The sequence below is a fragment of the Pithys albifrons genome, chromosome 9 (genome assembly GCF_047495875.1).
Source record: "Pithys albifrons albifrons isolate INPA30051 chromosome 9, PitAlb_v1, whole genome shotgun sequence".
NCBI lineage: Eukaryota > Metazoa > Chordata > Aves > Passeriformes > Thamnophilidae > Pithys > Pithys albifrons.
In genome coordinates, this window is record NC_092466.1 from 14,175,860 (window position 1) to 14,194,238 (window position 18,379).

The 18,379-nt window shown below is 53.4% G+C and overlaps 1 protein-coding gene across 1 annotated transcript in view; it reads right to left on the reverse strand.

The window, feature by feature from the left end:
• The window catches only part of TRIM8 (tripartite motif containing 8), a 30,671-nt gene extending 12,292 nt beyond the window's left edge, over window positions 1-18,379 (reverse strand). The window contains exons 1-2 of the mRNA XM_071563502.1: window positions 17,087-18,379; window positions 16,156-16,799 (exon numbers count right to left, since the gene is read on the reverse strand). Coding sequence (XP_071419603.1) covers window positions 16,156-16,725 — 570 coding nt within the window. The 5' untranslated portion in view covers window positions 16,726-16,799; window positions 17,087-18,379. The remainder of the gene's footprint in view (window positions 1-16,155; window positions 16,800-17,086) is intronic.

Consider the following 18,379-nt stretch of genomic DNA (forward strand, 5'->3'; position numbering starts at 1 on the left):
ACTGTTGACCAGCACCCCCAGGTCCTTTTCTGCTGGGCCACTTTCCAGTCACTCTTCCCTCAGCCTGTAGCAATGCAGGGGTTGTTGTGACTCAAGTGCAGGACCCAGCACCTGATTTTGTTGAACCTCATACAACTGGCCTCGGTCCATCGGTCCAGTCTGTTCACATCCCTATGCTGAACCTTCCTACTCTACAGCAGATCAACAGTCCCACCCAAGTTAGTGCCATCTGTGAACTTACTAAGGGAGCACTCAGTACCCTCATCCAGATCATCAATAAAGATAATAACCGGGACTGGCCCCAAAACTGAGCTTTGTGTAACCCCACTAGGGACAGGCCTTTGGCCAGTGCAGCTGCCTCCTACCTCCTATCTGCCAGGAGAGACAGTATCTGACCAGGGAAAATGCTTCCACACTGCCCCAAGAGCACAGGGACAGCAGATGCTTTTGGGTGGTGCAGGAGCAAGATGGAGAGACCAGTTCTGAGAGCTGGTGGGGCTGTGGCTGCAAGCACGACCAGGCCCTCAGGGCAGTGAGGAACTCAAGAAATCTCTTTTCTTTCTGCTCGGAAGGGAGGGAGAGGAGGTCCCCACCCAGGCCTGGGTGTGGACACTGGCCAGCAGCCCACCTCAGGCAGCTTTTGGCAGGGAGGACAGCCCAGGCCACCTTCACCTAGGAGTGAGGAGAGCCAGGGAGGGTCACAGGGCTCAGCTCCATCTTTATGAAGAACAAGGTTCACATCTTCTTCACCAACAGGGTTGCAAGGGAGGAGTTCTTTTTCCCACCTCTTTCGGTTTTAGGGAGAAAATGTCCTGGTTTGCGGCTGCTTATAAATCAGTGTCAAAATTCACCCTGCTGCTGAGCCATCTCCAGCATGGGGCCCTGGCTGCAGGTCCTGGCACAAGCCTGCTCTGCCCAGCACCAAGTGCCCTTTGAGTAACCAGCTCTGGAGCACCCACCCCAGGGCTTTGCTGGGAAAGCACACGGGTTTGCAATATCCAGAAAGTTCCAGACACCCAGACCTGACCACCTTGAGCAACCGCTTCCAGCCACATGGGACTTCAGACCTGGAGCACATCTGGTCCCGATGACCAGTGTCACCTTACGCTTCCTCCTTACCATGCCAGAAAATAAAATCTTATCCCTGAAGCTACACTGACTGGGATTCATCAGATTTCACAATTTTTCAGAGCCTAAAAGACCTTGTAAGAAGTCCTGCCCTTTCCACCTTCAGCACACTCTGTGCATGTGGTTTCTCCAATGCTTCAGTCAATTTACATGGACATTGTGGGGCCCCTAACTTCCTTTTCTCCCTCTACTGTCTGTTTTCATACACCTGCCCCTTCCTAACCATGGATCCAGATGAAAAATTATTTCAATTAAAAAAAAGCAGTCTCTTTTGGGTGGGATCATCTCCCCCATATGACTCTCAGAAGTGCAATGCCAGCTCCAGTGATGGCAGTCTGGGCAGCAAAGGGAGGTTGTTGGGTGTTGAAACTCAGTCAAGTCACAAAATCCTGCTCTTCACACAAGCCCTATTGCTCTAACGTATCATCTGTGAGTTGCTCCTCCCCAATAACCCCCACAAAAAGATCAACAGGCTTTGGCAGCACACCCAAACCTGCCTTGATCTGCTGTTGTCCTGGTCTTGTCTAGCTCTGTTGAATTCCAAGATCTTTCTGACGTGCTGAAATCTCAGGGTCCCAACCAGTTGTCCCCAAACTGTGGCTGGGGGAAAGGCTTGCCTTCCAAAGCAGTCAGTCTGCAAAGACCCACTCCCATCACTTGGCTGCAAATCCAACCCCATCTGCAGACCCTGCAAAATTGAGAAACCCTTACTCCTCCTTCCAAATAAACATCTTGGATTCAAGATCCAGCTGGCCTGTGTGATCTCAGAGCCTTCTCCCTGCAGGGGTGAACCACAGCCAGCCTCTTCCACCCTTCCTCCCACTGCAGGCTGAGCAGCCTCTCCCTTGCCCAAAGACCTCTGCTCTGTACCCACCACAGCTGAGTCCTGCCATGGGAAGCCCTGAGCTCTGAACAGCCCCTTAGGCTTCCTAACCCCATGATTTCTAATTTCTGCTCTGGAGGGAGCCTGGTCTGAGGATCTGGAAGCATAAGCAGGTTTTGGGAGGGAATTCAGACACCACCGAGGAACAGAGCAGATCAGCAGCGATGCCCAGGTGCACACACATCCCAGCCATGAGGCCACGGGCAATGACCTGCAGCCATGTGCCCCGTCAGCGCCTCACTCAGGGACCCAGAGATGACAGGTCTGGCTGCACAAAGCACCCCCCAGACTCAGGCAGCACTAGAAAGAAAACCCTCCTTTGATTAAAAGGCCACAATTTTTTTCCTCCCAACTAATCTAGTTAAACTTCCAACCGCTCAAGGCTATTTTAATTTGTACTGGTAAGTTAAATCAACACAAACAAGGGCAGAATAGGTTTATATGCACCTCTATTATTGGCTTGCACCAACTCGAGTGCAGCTACTTTTCTGCAGGCACCTTTTTTTTTCTCTAATAAAGATAAGGGGGGATGTTTTTTGTGTACCTCCAACTGACAAATGGAGCCTGAAAGTGAGTTGGGAGTCAAAGCCTTGAGGAAAGTCAAGGTGACTTATGTGCCAATAGGCTGGATTCAAAGAGCTTTGCAAAAATGCAGATCAACTAACAAGATTTATAAAACCTGTTAGGGGCTTAGAGGTCGCTTAATTCTCAAAGGTGCCAAGGAAAGTGACTGACTCACAGGAGGATGGATGGGGCTTACAGAGGTGGCTATCTCAACCTTTCGGTTTGCTTCAAGAAAAGGGGACTCAATTTCTCTTGGAAACGAGGTTTTGACATGCCGAGGTATTTACTCTGAGCCTTGGCTCCTCCATCACCTACTTTAAAGAGAAAGAAACCAAGTCCTGTTGCTGCAGACAACTGTTACAAACATCTACTGAAAGCCACAGCAGAATCTGCTGCTTCAGCTCACCAGTGCCAGACACCACCCAGAGGAGTATGAGACTCAACCAGATTCCACACACAAGTTAGAAAAAATAGAAGGGGGAAAAAGACTTTGCACTTCCAGAGCTCCCCAGTGCCAGGGGTTTTGCAGGCTGGAAGCAGCCTGTCAGCACCTGTGGGCAGCCAAGGCAATGTACAGCGAGTCCACCCACCCCACTGACCACGACCGGCTGGGTACCGAGGACACTCTGCTGTCTCCCTGCCGCGTTTTCTCTCTCCCCTATTTTTTTTTTTTGCGAGGCGGCTGTTGAGAATCTGAAAGCCCGGATTATAATCTTTATGAATCCCATAGTTAGATCGCGCTGAACAGCAGCCCAGCAATACCAGATGTTCAAACAAAGCTGCCAACCGACAGCTGTCTGCAGCTTGCAGCGTGTTTTTATTTTAAAATGCAAAATGATACCAATCTATATTAAAAGAGAGACGTTCTGAGCCTTGCGATAGCAGCTGAAGCCGCAGATATTGCTCTTTCATGCAGGGTGTGGCGGCAGAAGGAAATATCTCAAAAACTACTGCTTAAGCCACCCTCCCACCCCCCCCAAATCCTGGCCCCTTTCCTAATGGGAAAGAGACTCACGTTACTGCCTGACTGCCGTGAATGTACCAGTGCGTGTCCAAACAAGCCAGCAAAAAGAAAAATGCAGCATGAACAAACACCATCTAACGAAGGATGCCAGAACGAATCTGGGCGCTGCCCGCACCTGGCTCTCAGCAGCGTGGAGAGGACAGAATGACACATGGGGGACACAGAGGGAACTGGGCTGGAGGGAGCAGCCCCTCCTGCACCAGTGACCAAAGTGGGAAAGCAAAGGTCCCTTCTGGCAGCAGAGCATCGCCCATAGAAGCCAGGGATGGAGGAACATCTTCCAGTGCTCTAGCCCATCTGCCCAGCACCCCACCTTAGGCTGGCCCATATCCCTCTAAGCTTGTGTGGTACTGGCCCCACCGGGGAAGCTCTTCCTGGGCCTCCTCCAAGACTTGATGTGCAGCAGGTTTTGAACTTGAGGTTTTGAACTTGCATTTCTTTGTACCTTTATCTGTTAGGCTGGCTGGGACCAGCCCTACACCCTGCAACCTTTTCTGCACACCAGCAGCTGGGAAAGGCAAGAACCTCACTCAACCTCGCTCTCCTTTATTCTTCCCTCAGGAAATGCAAGCCACCCACAACCACTGCATTTTGAGGATGGCAAGTCCTGAACACACTAGGCATAGCAGAGTACTCCTGGTTTGCAGGAATTGTTCGAAGAGGGTTCTGACTTACTCAAACGTGACGTCCCAAATTCCCCACCAGCCGCGATCACAGGAAATCTTTGGGACTGGTCCCAAGGCTGCCTCATTGTGCTCGGAGCAGCAACAGCATGAATGAATCATGCTCCTCAATGTGACACCCAGCTCCCAGCAACCTACCCGGATCAAAATATTTACATTGCAAATGAGTAAGAATAGGACCAGATCCCCTTCCCAGCATGGTGACATAAAAAGGCCAACCTAGTCTTGCATCAAGCAAGAAGGTGGCAGGAAGATAGGAAAGCAGGAGGCAGAGATCAGCCCAGTGCCTTGCAGCCTGGCTCTGCCCACTGGTGCTGAACCAGAACCCTTCAGTGTGACAGCAACATCCCCGCAGTGGCAAGCACTGAGACTACAATCCCCGTGGTACCACGCTCCCGCCGGAGCTCAGCAGCCGGGTGACACATGAGGGAGCATGCTGGGACCTGTGGTTTCCAGCCAGCTGCAAAATGCCATCCTCCAGTAAAAACATCTCAAATTAAAGCATTGCAAGGCCCCCAAGCTCCTGGCAGGGTGCCAGTCGCAGCTTCTTGTTGGCAGACACTTGGCCAATTCCCATGTGTTGCATTAGCCCCTTTCCAAGGAGCAGCCAAAAGCCTACACCCTGCAAACCCCCTGGCAGCAGAGCTGCAACTTGCCCTTGCTGAAGCAATGTGTCTGCATGGACAGAGTCCTGGCGCAGCCCTGGGCTGCAGGAGACATCAGCTCTGCTTCTGCCTTGGCGTTGGGCACCTCCACTTCTGCTCTATGGCACTGTAACACTGACCCTGTAGCAAGACCCTGCAGACAGCACTGGCCAAGCTTCAGCTATATAAGGCCCAACACTGCATCCCTCGAGGGGTCCAACAAAGATGCCACCGAAGCAATCAGAGTTGTAGGCAGCAAGAAGCAACACACTGGTGTGGTGCTTTCAGACAGAGCAGCACAAGCAGGCAAAGCTCCACTGAATCACCACGTTGACAAATCTGGGGACAACCAGAACTCCACAGCACCCTGGACAGACATGCAGCCTCCCCTGGGGTGCTGCAGCCCCGTGCTCCAGCAAGGCCAGACCGTATGTCACCCCCTGGGGAACGTGGCACCCCTCGCCTTGCCTGCTCACCCTCCCGGCTGTGGAGGAAATCATGAGCCCGGCTGATGTCAGGAGGCATCACTTCACACAAAGGCCAGGCTTCCTGGCAGGGAAGGGGTGGGGGAGTGGGGAGGAAGGGGAAGAGGAGCCTGGGGCAAAGGCAAGCAGCATTTCCAGCTCCTTGTGTGTGCACAAGAGGCAGCGTCAGGAGACAGCACAGCCCCTTCTACTTTAATCACCCTTGCACTCGGGAAAGAGAGGCAATATCCTATTTCCCAGTGCCCTTCACAGGAGCTGCAGCTTGGCCCTGCCCTAAAAGGCTGTGATAAAGCACCCTGTGCACCCTTGTAAGGATGCAGAAAAAAGGGACTCGAGTTTATTTTAATTCGCTCCTGCAAATAAACCAATTCCATCTTCTTCACCTCAGCCAGGCTGTGGCTGCTGCTGACCAAGCTCCAGCCGAACACAGGGACACAGCTCCCTGCTCAGCACCCAACCAGGAGAAAAGCAACTTCTATGACAAGATCTAACACCAGCACCTCCAAAATTGGTGTGTCTTCTGCTCCTGGGTGGCTAATACTTGTGGCATGCATTAATTGATAAATATAGGTAAAGATAACATATTGAGGACACAATTGAGTGAGCTGCAGTCCTCATTTTCCAAACTCCTTTCCCACAGTGGGCTTCCTAAAGCCAAGCATCTTTGTAACACTCAGCATTTCATGGCACCCACAGAATCAGCCCTTCCTTTCCTCCCCTACCTCCCATGGTTCCAGTTCATCCCTAGGCATTAAAAGCCACTGGCTTTTCACCAGGCTGCATTGCTTTTGTCTCCACCTCTGACACATTCCCAAAGGCAGGAGCACTCTGGACTAGCTGCATGGGGACCAGTGAAGAGGGCTTGGCTGTAGGGGACCTGCAGAATCTGGTTGATGTTGATTGAAGAGGGCAATCACTGATATTGCAGGGGGCAGTCAGGGAAGGTGGGTTTTGGATGTGGGCACAGCCAGGGAACAACTGTAAAGGAGCAAACACTGCTGCTCTCCTTCAACATGCTGACTTCTGCTCCTAGGAGTAGGCCTGTCATTGGTTTTTAATCTCGCCTGATTACGGGCCAGCCTTTGACATTATTGATCTCAGGCCCCTGAAGTATCATTTGTCTTCCAGGTTTGACTCTGCGATCGGAGCTCGACAGCTCAGACTCCAGTCAGCTCCACCCTCCCAGGGAGCCAGGGGAACTGCTCTGCTCAACTCCGGCCCTGCTGATTCACGAGCCACATTCGAGGCTCAGTTTCCATCCTCAAATGAGGTGGCTTTCACCAGATGACCTCCCCCTACCTGAAATTTCATCTTCTAACTCAAAAATCCCACTCCTCAGGTCTCTGGCAGAGCAGCAGTGCTCTCTCAAGCTTTGCAGTACAAGGTGTCCCCAGTGTGTGCTGCTTCCCCCTTTCAGTTTCATCATCCTCTTTTAAAGAGGATGCAGTGGAAGCACAAATGTTATGGGATGTGCAGAGAACTGTATAGAGCCTGGGGTAGCAGTGCCAGCATGCAGGGTATAATCAGAGAAGCCATTTCTAGCTGTGACTGCACTGCTATTTTCTAGAGCAGAAGGACTAACAACAGCTCCTCATTCCCTGGAGAGATTGTACCCACAGGAATGCAGCAGCCAGTGCACTTCTGTGGTGGCTTCCCCTTACCTGATGGCCAGCACAGCCACCTTGGGGCCAACTCATGATTTCTGCTTGATTTTCAAAATGTTAATGCCTCCACCAGGCACAACCAGAGATAGGCCCATGGGTTCCCTCTCCCCTGGTTACCTCCACCTTCCACCCAAGCTGACAGACACTCCCAACCTTCACTATTTGGGAAGAACAAGGTTTTCCTCAAATGTCTTTGTCAACAGTTACTGGGTGCAGTGTGTGCATGAAGGCTGTCTTTTCAGATGCCTCCTCTCTCTCTTTCTCTCTCTTCTGCAAAGTCAGGCCTTGTGTTTTGGGAAGGAGGAACGTTTCCTGAGGAAGGCTCCAGCAGGCAGTTTTAACACAGAGAGGAAGGTTTAGCTTTTGTTTATCTGATTGCTGAAAAGCACTTTGTTAAATGGAGATTAGTACCATGTGCATTCATAGATCATGGCAGGAGCCAGCCCTGAGGAGGAAGTGTCTGTAAGGTTGCAGCTAGCAGGGTCCACATTCTGCAAGGCACCACCATCAGCAAAAAAAGCTCCAGTCTCCAGGATTGCATCCCACACTCCACAGACCTCCTGACTCCCTAGCAGGTCACCCCACCTCTGCTTACCTCTACTTTAGGGTAATACCCTTACTTTCTGACCCAGATTTTAGATTGTTGCAGAGATTAAAATGACCTTTTTCTCCCCTGTTATAAGTAGAATGCTACAAAATCTGTAACTGGAGGCTAGTTCTTGGTTTCACCTCATGGGCTCACACTCTCAGAAGATGCATTTGGCAAGGGGTGGTCTTCACATATGGCACTATTTCCAGTTCCCTGCCTGGATGCCCTGTTGTGCAGGATGCCAGCAGGCAGAGGCAGGAAAATAACCCCAAAATGTGCTCCCATTCCCTTGTAGGGGCCAGCTCCTGTGCCCATCCCCTACAACCAAACCACCTCTGACCGAAATGGGCCATGCAGGCCTCAACCACCCAGCTGACACCGTGCAGCTGTGGCAGGAGAGCTACAGCAATTCCCTCCTGGATATGGCCACCCCCATCACTAAGGGGGCTAGCACAATGCCAGAGGGAAGGGGGAGCGCAGCACCCCCCACACTGTCCCCAAAGGGTCTGCAAGGGGGACAGAGACCTCACAGCACATTTATTCCGCTTCATCCATTTGAGAGGCACGCTTCAAGGGGCTTTTTGCCGTCAGAGACGGGTGCACCAGGACAGGAAAAGAACAAAGGGAGGCACCGGCACCCCCAGCCTTTGTCTGAGCACAGAGGAGTTCACCTGCAGGGAAAACCTGCTCCCACTGCAGAGGCAGCAGCTCTGCACAGATTCGGATGGGGAAAGGGATGCAGCCCCCCCGAGCCCTCCCTGCTAGAAGGATAATGAGCAGAAGGATGCAATCACATTACCCTCTCTCTCCCCTTGCCACATGCACAAGCCCATTACAGCTCAAACCAACCCCCGCCACGACTTTCCAACAACCGCAACCAGCAATAAAAACCATTGCCACAAAAATATCAACCCACCCCCCAGTGTGATCGATCTGTGTCTGCGTGTGGCCGAGCACCAAACCCTGGAGCTTGGCTCCACCGACCGGGATCGACTGGGAGGGAAGGGGCTGGAGATTAGTTTCCAGGGGACGGGGTTTTAAAGCCACACAATAACTGGCTCAAATGAGGGTTTGGATTAAGCTGTTGTATGGCAAGGGAAAACACTGCCTCCATTAGGACATGGGGGATTTTCCTTCCTTTTCTCCAAAGCTATAGCTCTAGGATGAAGCTTCCAGGTCACCCAGGCAGGGAGAGGAGACCTGGGCAACACTGAGCAAATGGGGGACCCTGAACAGGGAGAGATGAGTGGAGGGAGGAAAGGGCAGATTAGCCCGCCCCAAACCCCAGATCATACAGTCGGCTGGTCTGACAATGTTTACTCATATTTCAGAGAGACACAGCCATCCGGAACGTCACTCCCTGCCAACTGCCTCATCTGGAGCCATCCACAGCTCGGCTCTTCCCAGCCTGCTCCAATCCTCCCCCAAAGCATCCACACAGCAAGGAACTGAAAAGGACAGGTATGGGGAAGACAAGAAACAGAGAAATTAAATTGATTCATGTTTAATTTTTTGTTGTTTTTAACAGTTCTGGTAAATCATCGCAGCAAACGATGATTTCAAGTGTGCGTTACATTGACAGCACTCTGCAGAGTGCCAGGACACTGCTCTGAGCTGGGAACTTCTGTTCACGTTACCATCACGAGAGAATCACAAGACAGAAGAGGGACAACCACGATGTCTTGGTGCAAATGGGCTGAAGCTGTTCTTACTATCTGAAAGGATTTGGGACTGGAAACCTCTCCTCTGAGTTCATCTGGGGGACATATGTAAAAACTTTTGCATGCATCTACAGTCTCATGCCTGTAAATAACTCTCCCTCCCTCCGAATTTGGAACCAGGCACCTCTTCCTCCCATTCCCAAGCATGCTGGCTGGAGCTCTCCTGGGAAAAGGAGGGGTGGCTGCCTCTATCAGTCATTTTTCCATGAAGGAAAGCGAAAGGAAGGACATCCCTGGTCCTGCACATTTCACATCTCCCCACTGGTCCCCCAGCATCTGCCTCACCTTCTCTACCAGCAAACAGAGGTTCATTGCAGAAAACTGGCTTCCACTGCAAGCGAGATAAGCAGCTCCAACTCCTCTATGCCATCTCCCTTATTCCAGACAAACCAGCACCTCCTCAGCCCACAGGCTATTGATAAATGCAGAAACTTGACAAAGTCACCAGAACCCAGCCCAGATCCATAGCATTTCATTTTTTTATAAGCAAAAAAGCCAGGCCAGACCAGATTCTGCCCCAGAGCCTGCGTGGCAAAGCAGAATCCAGTTCCAAGTGTTTATTTATAAATCTGTACATACATGTACATTTGAATTCTGACAGAATTAATTCTGGCATCCAGCTAATTCAAAGCATTCCTCCCCCATCACACTACTGTTGCAGGCCAGCCCTGCACAGAAGCTGATTATAAAATGCTGCACTAGCCAGGCATTTCTGCAAAGGCTTGTGCTATTGAGCATTCAGTCTTTCCTTGCTTGGCTATTTCATTGTTTCGGTGTCGATCCCTCCTCTCTTGCCCTGTGTTTCCTGGTTACTTTTGTCCCTGCTCTGGAAGCACTGCTGCTCTCAGCCCCATTTCAGTGTCAGAATGAAAAAACCCCAAAACAATTACATGAAATTAAAGAGAAAAAAAAAGGAGAAATTATCACCATGTACCAAGATTTCCAGTAAACAGATAGGTAATGAGCAGAAAATAGGCCAATATGCTGCAAGGCAAGCTGCAGACAAATCTGGGGATAGAAACTTGCTGCCTGCCTCCCAAGTACAGCTAAGAAATCCCTGTGTGGTCACACGCTGTCCTCTGGAGCAGAGAGGAGAGAGGTCAGGGCAGCCAGCACTGTAAGAGCCTCTTTATTCTTGGGCAGTTGCACGAATCTGATCGCTTGTGCCCTTTGTGAGACATGGAAATCTGCCTTTTCCTCCCACCCCCTTCGCCAGCCCCTCTTCTGCTCCCCCACTCAGATGGGGACAGAGGCAACTCTTTGGCTCCAGAGGCAGCAGAGAGGCCGTGGACGCTGCTCTGGCAGGACCAGGCCAGGCTAAGCATGTGGGAGACCTTGAGAACAGTGGAGCAAGGGGAGGGGAGAAGAAGGGAAGGATGGTCTTGGGACTTGCATGTTCCTTGAAGAGCTCACCCAGGCTCCCACATGCAAGGCACGAGGCTGAGGGGTGGAGAGAAGTTCAGGGTGTCACACTGCAAGTCGTGGCTCTCCTATTTCTCCCTCTCCACCATGCTGTGGGGTTGAGAGATCATGAGAGTGGCATGCTGCACACCTCCAGGCCAGCAGCTACATGATGATCACATAAATATCTCAGACTGAATTTAGACTAAACAAGCAAAAGCTGGACTTGTACTTGCTGGTTCAAAGACCAGACCATGACAGTCCCATCTCAGGGTTTTATTCAAAGTCAAAGGGTGGAAAGCTCTAGGCCAGGGCTGTCAGCAAAGGGTGGGCAAGGCTGTGCCTAGGCATGCCAACCTGCAAAGTACAGACAACCCCTCTATACCAAAGGGGGCTAAGCCTGGTCTACATTTTGTTGCTATTCCTTGCAAAGCAACTCCAGGTCCTCAGATGAACCTCTCTTTCCCTATCCTCCTTCCACCTCACTTTCAACAGCACCCATCCACACTGCATTGTCCCCCATGGGAAGAGAGCGTTCTCTGCTGCAGCTCCTGTCCTACTCCTTTACCAAAGCTGTCCCCTCCACACAAACCTCCTCCCTCCCACCCAAACCCACCAGGCTGCCTTCCAGCATCCTCCATCTCTGCTGTCACTTCTCAGATTTACTTTGCACAGAAGACTTGCAGCTGCAGGTCTGGAGCAACCGCTGGCAACCTGATGGGCTAAGGGCACGGAAAATGCTCAAGCTTAGCAGGAAAGTAGCGGAGAAAAGCCCTTAATCCAAACCCCAGGGAGGCAGGAGACTGCTCCAGTTCAGCCAAAGGCCTGGGACCACCAAGATACCCACTGCTGCTTGGCCAGCAAACCCAGAGGGGTTTGCAGCAGGGTGGCTCAGCCCCTGCCAAGACCTCTCTAGGGCAACACAGGCTGATAGGGGCTGAATTGAAATACACTGCCCCTGACACCATGGCACAGCAAAGCTTGACACATCAGTGAGTGGCACGGAGCTAAGAAGCCAGGCTAGGTGGGTGCTGGGATTTGTGCCACTGCCCAAGGCCCAAGAAGTCAGTGCTCATCATAGTAGTTTGACCAACTGACAGCATCCCAGGGCACAATGATCAGTAGTCACATTTAGAGCACAGTGCCAGATTCCTGAGTCCCCTGGGCAGAAATCAGGGCATGGGCAAAGTCAGAGGAGGGAGAGACCTGGGTTAGGCTGACCTAACCCCTGGGTTGGGCTGGCAGTTCAGCTCTGGGGTGCTGGTGGAAGCTCAGATGGAGGGCGCAGGGAGAAGCTGCCCAACTGCAGCTTCATAGGACCTACTGGAAAAATTGTCTGGGGAGCAGCTACACTCAAAGAGTGCCACAATGAACACCTGCCAGGTACCAGCCCACACCACCTACAGTCACGAGAGCTAAATTAACACTCAAGCACTTGGGCACTTGTGCTCACAATGCCTCCAGTGAGCTGCATGCCACGCTCCTCATAAACAAGTCATCTGGAAAATAAGTAAGCCTGTAAAAATCCAGTCCATCACAAGTTACCAAACCTGTTTCAGAGTAAAACTACCTACAGCAGCTCACGCCAGAAGCCTGGCAGTGGAGCTGATCCCAGCCTCCCCACCAGTGGGGCTCCCTAGGTCCCAGCAAAATGGCCTGGGCACAGATGGCGGCATGGGGATGCGATGGGACTCACTGGTGGCCAATGCTGGCAAAGAACATGAGTTTCTGGTACTGACTTGGGATTCATCTCTTCCTATGCTCCTACCAAATGCTCACCTCTCCTCTTTCTCAGAATTTAGAAGGCCCGTGAGCCGGTCTTATGTGGGGTGCTGCCAAGAAAGCAAGCCTAAATCCACTGAGTTGCAGATGGACTCAGCAGCCCAGCCCTGCTTCCCTGGATTTGCTGAGTGGGCACTGCTCCATGGCCACTGCTGGGTGCTGCTCCTACACTCCTGCAGGAGGATCCCAAATATTTTCCTGCAGATCTCAGCACCACAACACATCTCCCTCTTAATGTTCAAACCACTAGAGATCTTCAGAATATGAAGGGATTTCTCCCAATTTCCAAAGAATGTACCGCAGGCTGGGTCATGGGGAAACCTTTCTCCTTCCCCTGAAAGAAAACAGAAACAGGAGTAGAGCCTCTCTACCCAAGTCCCTTTCCACTGGTGGCACCTCCAGCTGAGGACAGATAGCTGGGACTACTCCGATCAAGCTCTGATGTACCTGGCCTCAACAAACCATGCACCACACAAAGACAGGTAAACATAGTAACACCCTGCAAGTGAGTCCCTTTCTGTGACTGCTGACCCATGCTCCAAGCCCAGCAATATATTTTTCCCCTTTTTGGATGGCCGAGGCTGGGGGGAAGCAACACATCAACCCCACCTTGTAGCAACTTGCTTTTACAACCCTAAAAACAGGTTCACCCATGCAGGCACATGGCTGGCACAGCAAAGGTAAAGATGGAAGAAAAAATGTTTAGTTTTGAGACCTTGACACAGACAATATGAGAAGTTAAAAAAAAGAAAAAAAAAAGAGGATGCGTTGTTGGCTTCCCCCCTCTCCTCCTCTAAGCGCTACGAAAACAGGAAACAAAGGAGAAAACATCTCACAGGGGGAAGGGGAGGTAAGCGCTTTACACGCCCACGAAAGAAAGATTAACCACGTATTTTATTTACTGTTTGTATTACGGTTGCACCGTGGAGTTCAACTAATTCCGAGCCAGGGCTCTGCGGGTTTGTGCAGCGCCTAATGCTGAGCGGGGTCCTTCCCCCAAACCCACCAAGCGCGTACCTCTGCTTCGGGCAAACCCTGCACAGACACCCTCCTTCCTCCCGCAGACACCTCCTGCCTCCATCCTCTTTCGCTCAGCATGAGCACTCTTGCCCTAACTGCCAGCTCACAGCTGACAAAACGCTGGTGGTGCTGTCCCCGGGGAGTTTTGAGGCCCTTTTTCCCTTCAAACCAGCCTGTAACCAGGGGTAAGGTGCCCTTCGAGGCAGCTGGCAGCACAGCCAGAGGAATAAATGCTTTAAACGGGGAGTTTATGGGTAGCATGTTTGCAGGCTCCGGTCCCTCCTCCAGGCTGTGGGGGCCACCACTGCCACACTGGGTCGATGTCGCAACCCCCCCACTGGCAAGTGCCCCGCACCAAGGACAGGGCTCGGAGCCTCCCAACTTTGACTCATGACTCACTTAACGGCTTTCCGAACACAAGCCACACATGGAACAAACCTCTCACAACGGGGCCTCCCCCGGACCTCCCAAGCCCGGTGTTACTCATCTGCCCCCCAGCCCTTCTTTCCCGGGATGCGCCAAGTGAGGCTCACACCGCCGCAGGGTGAGCAAGCGGCCAGGAATCCCGGGCCTGGCTCCCGCAGGCGGGAAGCCGTCACCAGCTGAGCTCACGCACCCTAATTCGGGAGCCCAAGAGGCCACCTCCTTGCTGGGTGGTGAGGGGCAGCTTTCAGCCAGAGACCTGGCCAAGGCCACAGAGCTGGCAACCTGCTGGGTGATTTTCCCAGGGGATCATCTCTACTCCAGCTGCTTCATGGGAGAACTACTTCAGTTACAGGGGGGATCCTTTGGGCACATGGTTCCCCCGGCTTCGTGGTGCCCTTCACTGCCCCAGACTCCGAGCACCCAACTGAGCCACGCGCCCAGTGGGAAGAGACAAGCTTATCATCACAGAGAAAGGAAATTAAGATAACATGGCAATGGCGGTAACAAGGGATTTGGCCAAGGTCACAAAATAATTCTGCAGCTCTACGATACAGCCGCCCAACACTTTCGGTGTCTGGCCACATATCCTAAAATTTCAAGCCAGGGCCAAAATCCAGCCTAGCTGACAGCAGCTTTCTGCCAGGTCATTAGCACTGTGCATCCGCAAGAAGCAGCAAACATCCAGCCATAACAACAGCAGCAGCAACAACAAAAAAAAAGCAGCCACGCAGCAAGAGCGGGAAGAGATGAGATCAAAGTGTCCTGGAAAAGGACCTGGAAAAATAGTTTTGGTCCCTGGCTAAAGCTCCTGGGAGATGCACACACGAGCCCCATCTCAGCACCGCACAGCCCTCCTGAGGTGGCTCCCCACCCTGGCAGAGGGAAACCAAAATTACTCCCTATAAATAGAAGCAGAAAAACGCTTCTCCAAAAGCCTGACTGGGTCTTTCCCCTTCCAGCGTGTGTGGCGAAGCTGCTGACACCTCCACGGAGGTCTCTGGTTTTCCCCCAAAAATCCTGGAGAGGAAAATAACCTTTCTGTGAGCTCAGGCTGGCTCCCCTCTGCAAAGGGCTGCCCCCCCCCCTCCCTGCTCCCAGGCCTGGCCATCCAATTGGAAAGTAATTATACCGCAATTTTTATTTATTACTTTTTTTTATTGCTAAATGGTGACTCATTTTGGCAACATTAAAATACACAGGAAATCATCCCCATTTTACAGTAATCACCATTCAATTCATTGTTAAATATTTATTCGGCAGACAAGCGCCGGGCCTCTTTCAATGGGTCGAAGGAGGGGCAGAGAGGCAGCCCTGGACAGGGGGAAGGTGGTAGCGGGGTCATGGTAGGGCTGTCCGCAGGGCTGGTAAATGCCCACCAGGAACTGGAGGGTGGGGAGCCAGGGGTGAAAGCTGCTGCCAGATGGCCTCACCACGAGCAAAATACAGACTCGCTTTCCCTCGAACCCAGCACTTACAGCCCATGCCGCTCTAGGGAGGAGGTGCAGCCCTGTGGCCCCCAATAAACCCCCATTATCTGGCCAAACCTCAAGCCTGAATCCCTACCAGTGAGACGTCATGGGTCTCTGACACGACCCTTCCATTGCCGGGGGGAAGGGGATGGCAGTCACCGGCCCCAGTGGGAGGCGGTGGGAAGAGCAGGCAGTTTGACATTCACAGGCCTTACAATGGCCAGGGTCCGCTCCTGCGGCCGCTTTGTCTTTCCAGGAAGCCCAGTTTTGGGGCGACTTGACCTCGGATGCAGCCAGCATCTCTGCCTTCCTCCTACAGCCCAACAGGAACCTGGAAAATGATCTCTCCAAACCCCCAGGACCTCGACCCTTCACTGACTGCACAGCTCAGACCCAAGCGGATGTAGGTCCTACAGCTCAACAGCCTGAAAGGCCTCCTGGCACAGCTCCCCTTCCCTGGGGAGCACCCCTGGCACCCGTGGGCTCCGTCCCTGTCTGGCTGGGGAGGCCACCTAACATGTCTGCCATGGGGGACCGGGCAGAGGAGGAGACACAACAGGGTGAATTCTGTGTAGGTCCTACACAAACCCAGGGGAACAGACGTGGCAGGGAGAGGGTGGCCGGATGCCCCCGGGCTGGGCAAACCCCGGCGTCCAGGATGGTCCGACTCACCCGGATCTCATTGCGGCGGATCTCCACGTCGCACACCGAGTGTCCCTGGTGGGCCCCGCTGTAGTAGCAGCAGAACTGGCAGACGGCCACCTGCTCGGCCTCGCAGTGGTACAGGCGGTAGGCATTGTGCTGGGGGCAGCTCCAGGCCCGCACGTCCTCGGCCTCCACCAGGAGATGCCCCCGGGCCGTGGAGGGCTGCTGCAGGTGGGTCTGGACGTGGGACTGGCAGCACGGAGCCTCGCACCGCAAACAGATCTTCTGCGCAGGCAGCGGCGGGCCCCGGCGGCAGAACACACAGTGCAGGACCGAGGGGGGCTTCTCCAGGTTGAGGGAGTTGAACTTCTCCACGATGTTGGTGAGCTTCAGGTTCTTCTCCAGGTTGGGCTTCTGGTTGTAGGCCTGGTTGCACTCGGGGCACCGCACCAAGCCCGACTCCTTGGCCCACGCCTCCCCGATGCAGCCCCGGCAGAAGTTGTGCTTGCAGGGCAGCTGGACAGGCTCCACAAAGACGTGCAGGCAAATGGGGCATATGAGCTCCTCTTCGAAGCAGTTCTTCCAATTCTCGGCCATCTCTGCCGACAGCTCTGGCGACGCTTCCCCCGAGCCGCTTGGGTCGCTCAGTGCGCTCTATGGGTCTGCGCTCCCTGCAAGGGAAGGCTGGGGGTGAACGGACGGGCTCCCCCTCCCCGCAGCACCCGCCATAAATCATAAACCGCAGCAGATTCTAAAATCGGGGATAAAATAAACCACAGAGCAGCACTCTAGGAATATCCGGCGAGAAAACGCGACGTCCCCGTCGCTTTGTTAAAAAACCAACACAAATGGTTAAAACAAACCCCAACGTGATCTTGTCGGACTTACAGCCCAAAGACCCAACCACCCCTAAAAGCCATTTGCTCCTTTTTACCCCAGAAGGTGAATCGAAACTTACCAAAGGTTGGAAAAAATCCATACAAAATCCAGCAGCACAGTCCAAGTTCCATATAAAGCTCCTAAATTTAGCGCTCCGGATCAGATTTTTCTTTTCTTAGGTTTGCAACTGACATTCAATATTTTAAAGGGACTTTTGTCCCCCACCAAACCTGGCCAACAGCTGAGGGCACCGACTCGCTCGGGCTTTTTTTTCCTCCCCTGGATTTTCTCCTCCCTCTTCCCCTGATGGGAGTTGGGAATCAGAGTCTTTTAAAGGAAACAGATCAAAGGGTTAAGATCCAAAATGGTAAAAGGAGGAAGATTAAAATAATAATAATAATAATAATAGCGACGATGACGATGACGATGCCGGAAAAGCGAATTCTCCCCGCGGCCCCCGAGATTTGCTTCTAAATCGGAGGAGCAGCAGGGGAAAAAAGGAAGAGGGAAAAAAAAGACAAGACAGGAAAAAAAAAAAAAAAGAGAAGAAAAAAAAGCCCTCTCGCCTGCTTCGAGAATGCGAGGTCTTGAATGGGAGAGCTCGGTCATTCAGAGCAAACCCCAGCCAAGCACTGCCCGCCCAGCTCCTCCGACGCTCCCGGAGAGGGATGGGAGAGGGGACGGGCTTTGCCACGGGGGGAACTGAGCCCCGCGGACCCCAAATCAACCTGCTCCCGCTTCCCACCGGAGCTGGGGGGGGGGGGAAGGGGGGCCGAGAGGATCCGACCTAACCCACTCGCATGGCCGGCCGCGGGGTCGCAAGCCCCCGACGGCAACAATGCGCTGGGGAGCGGGGCCGGAGCCCGCTGCCTGGATCCCGGTGCCCGGATCCCTGTGCCGGCTGCCCGGAGTCCGGTGCCCGCCCCGCGAGGCCCCACCGGGAAGGGCCGAGGCGGAGGCGGTAGCCCGGGGAGCGAGCGGTGCCGGCAGAGCCGAGTCAGCTCTCAGCCATCTTGAGCTTTCCCGGCTGGAGAGCAGAGACCGGGGGCGCGGCAAAAATAATTTTTTAAAAAGGGTATTTAAAAAAATTTATAAATAAAGTCTCCGGAACAACCCCGCTCCCGGGAACCGCCTCCCCCGCTCGCCCGGAGAGGCTCTGCGGAGGGGCTGCGGGGCCAGGCGAGCCCGTCCCGTCCCGGCGGGGCCGCTCAGCACAGACCGCCGCGCCCGCCGCCGCCGCCTCCAGCCATCTTGGGGTCGGCCGGGCGCCGCAGCCCCACGCCCCGGCTTCCTCCCGCCGCCCCCGGGGAGGCACCGCGGCCGGGGGGAACAGCAGCGCGGCGGGCGGGGGCGCGGAGCCCGCAGCGGGGAG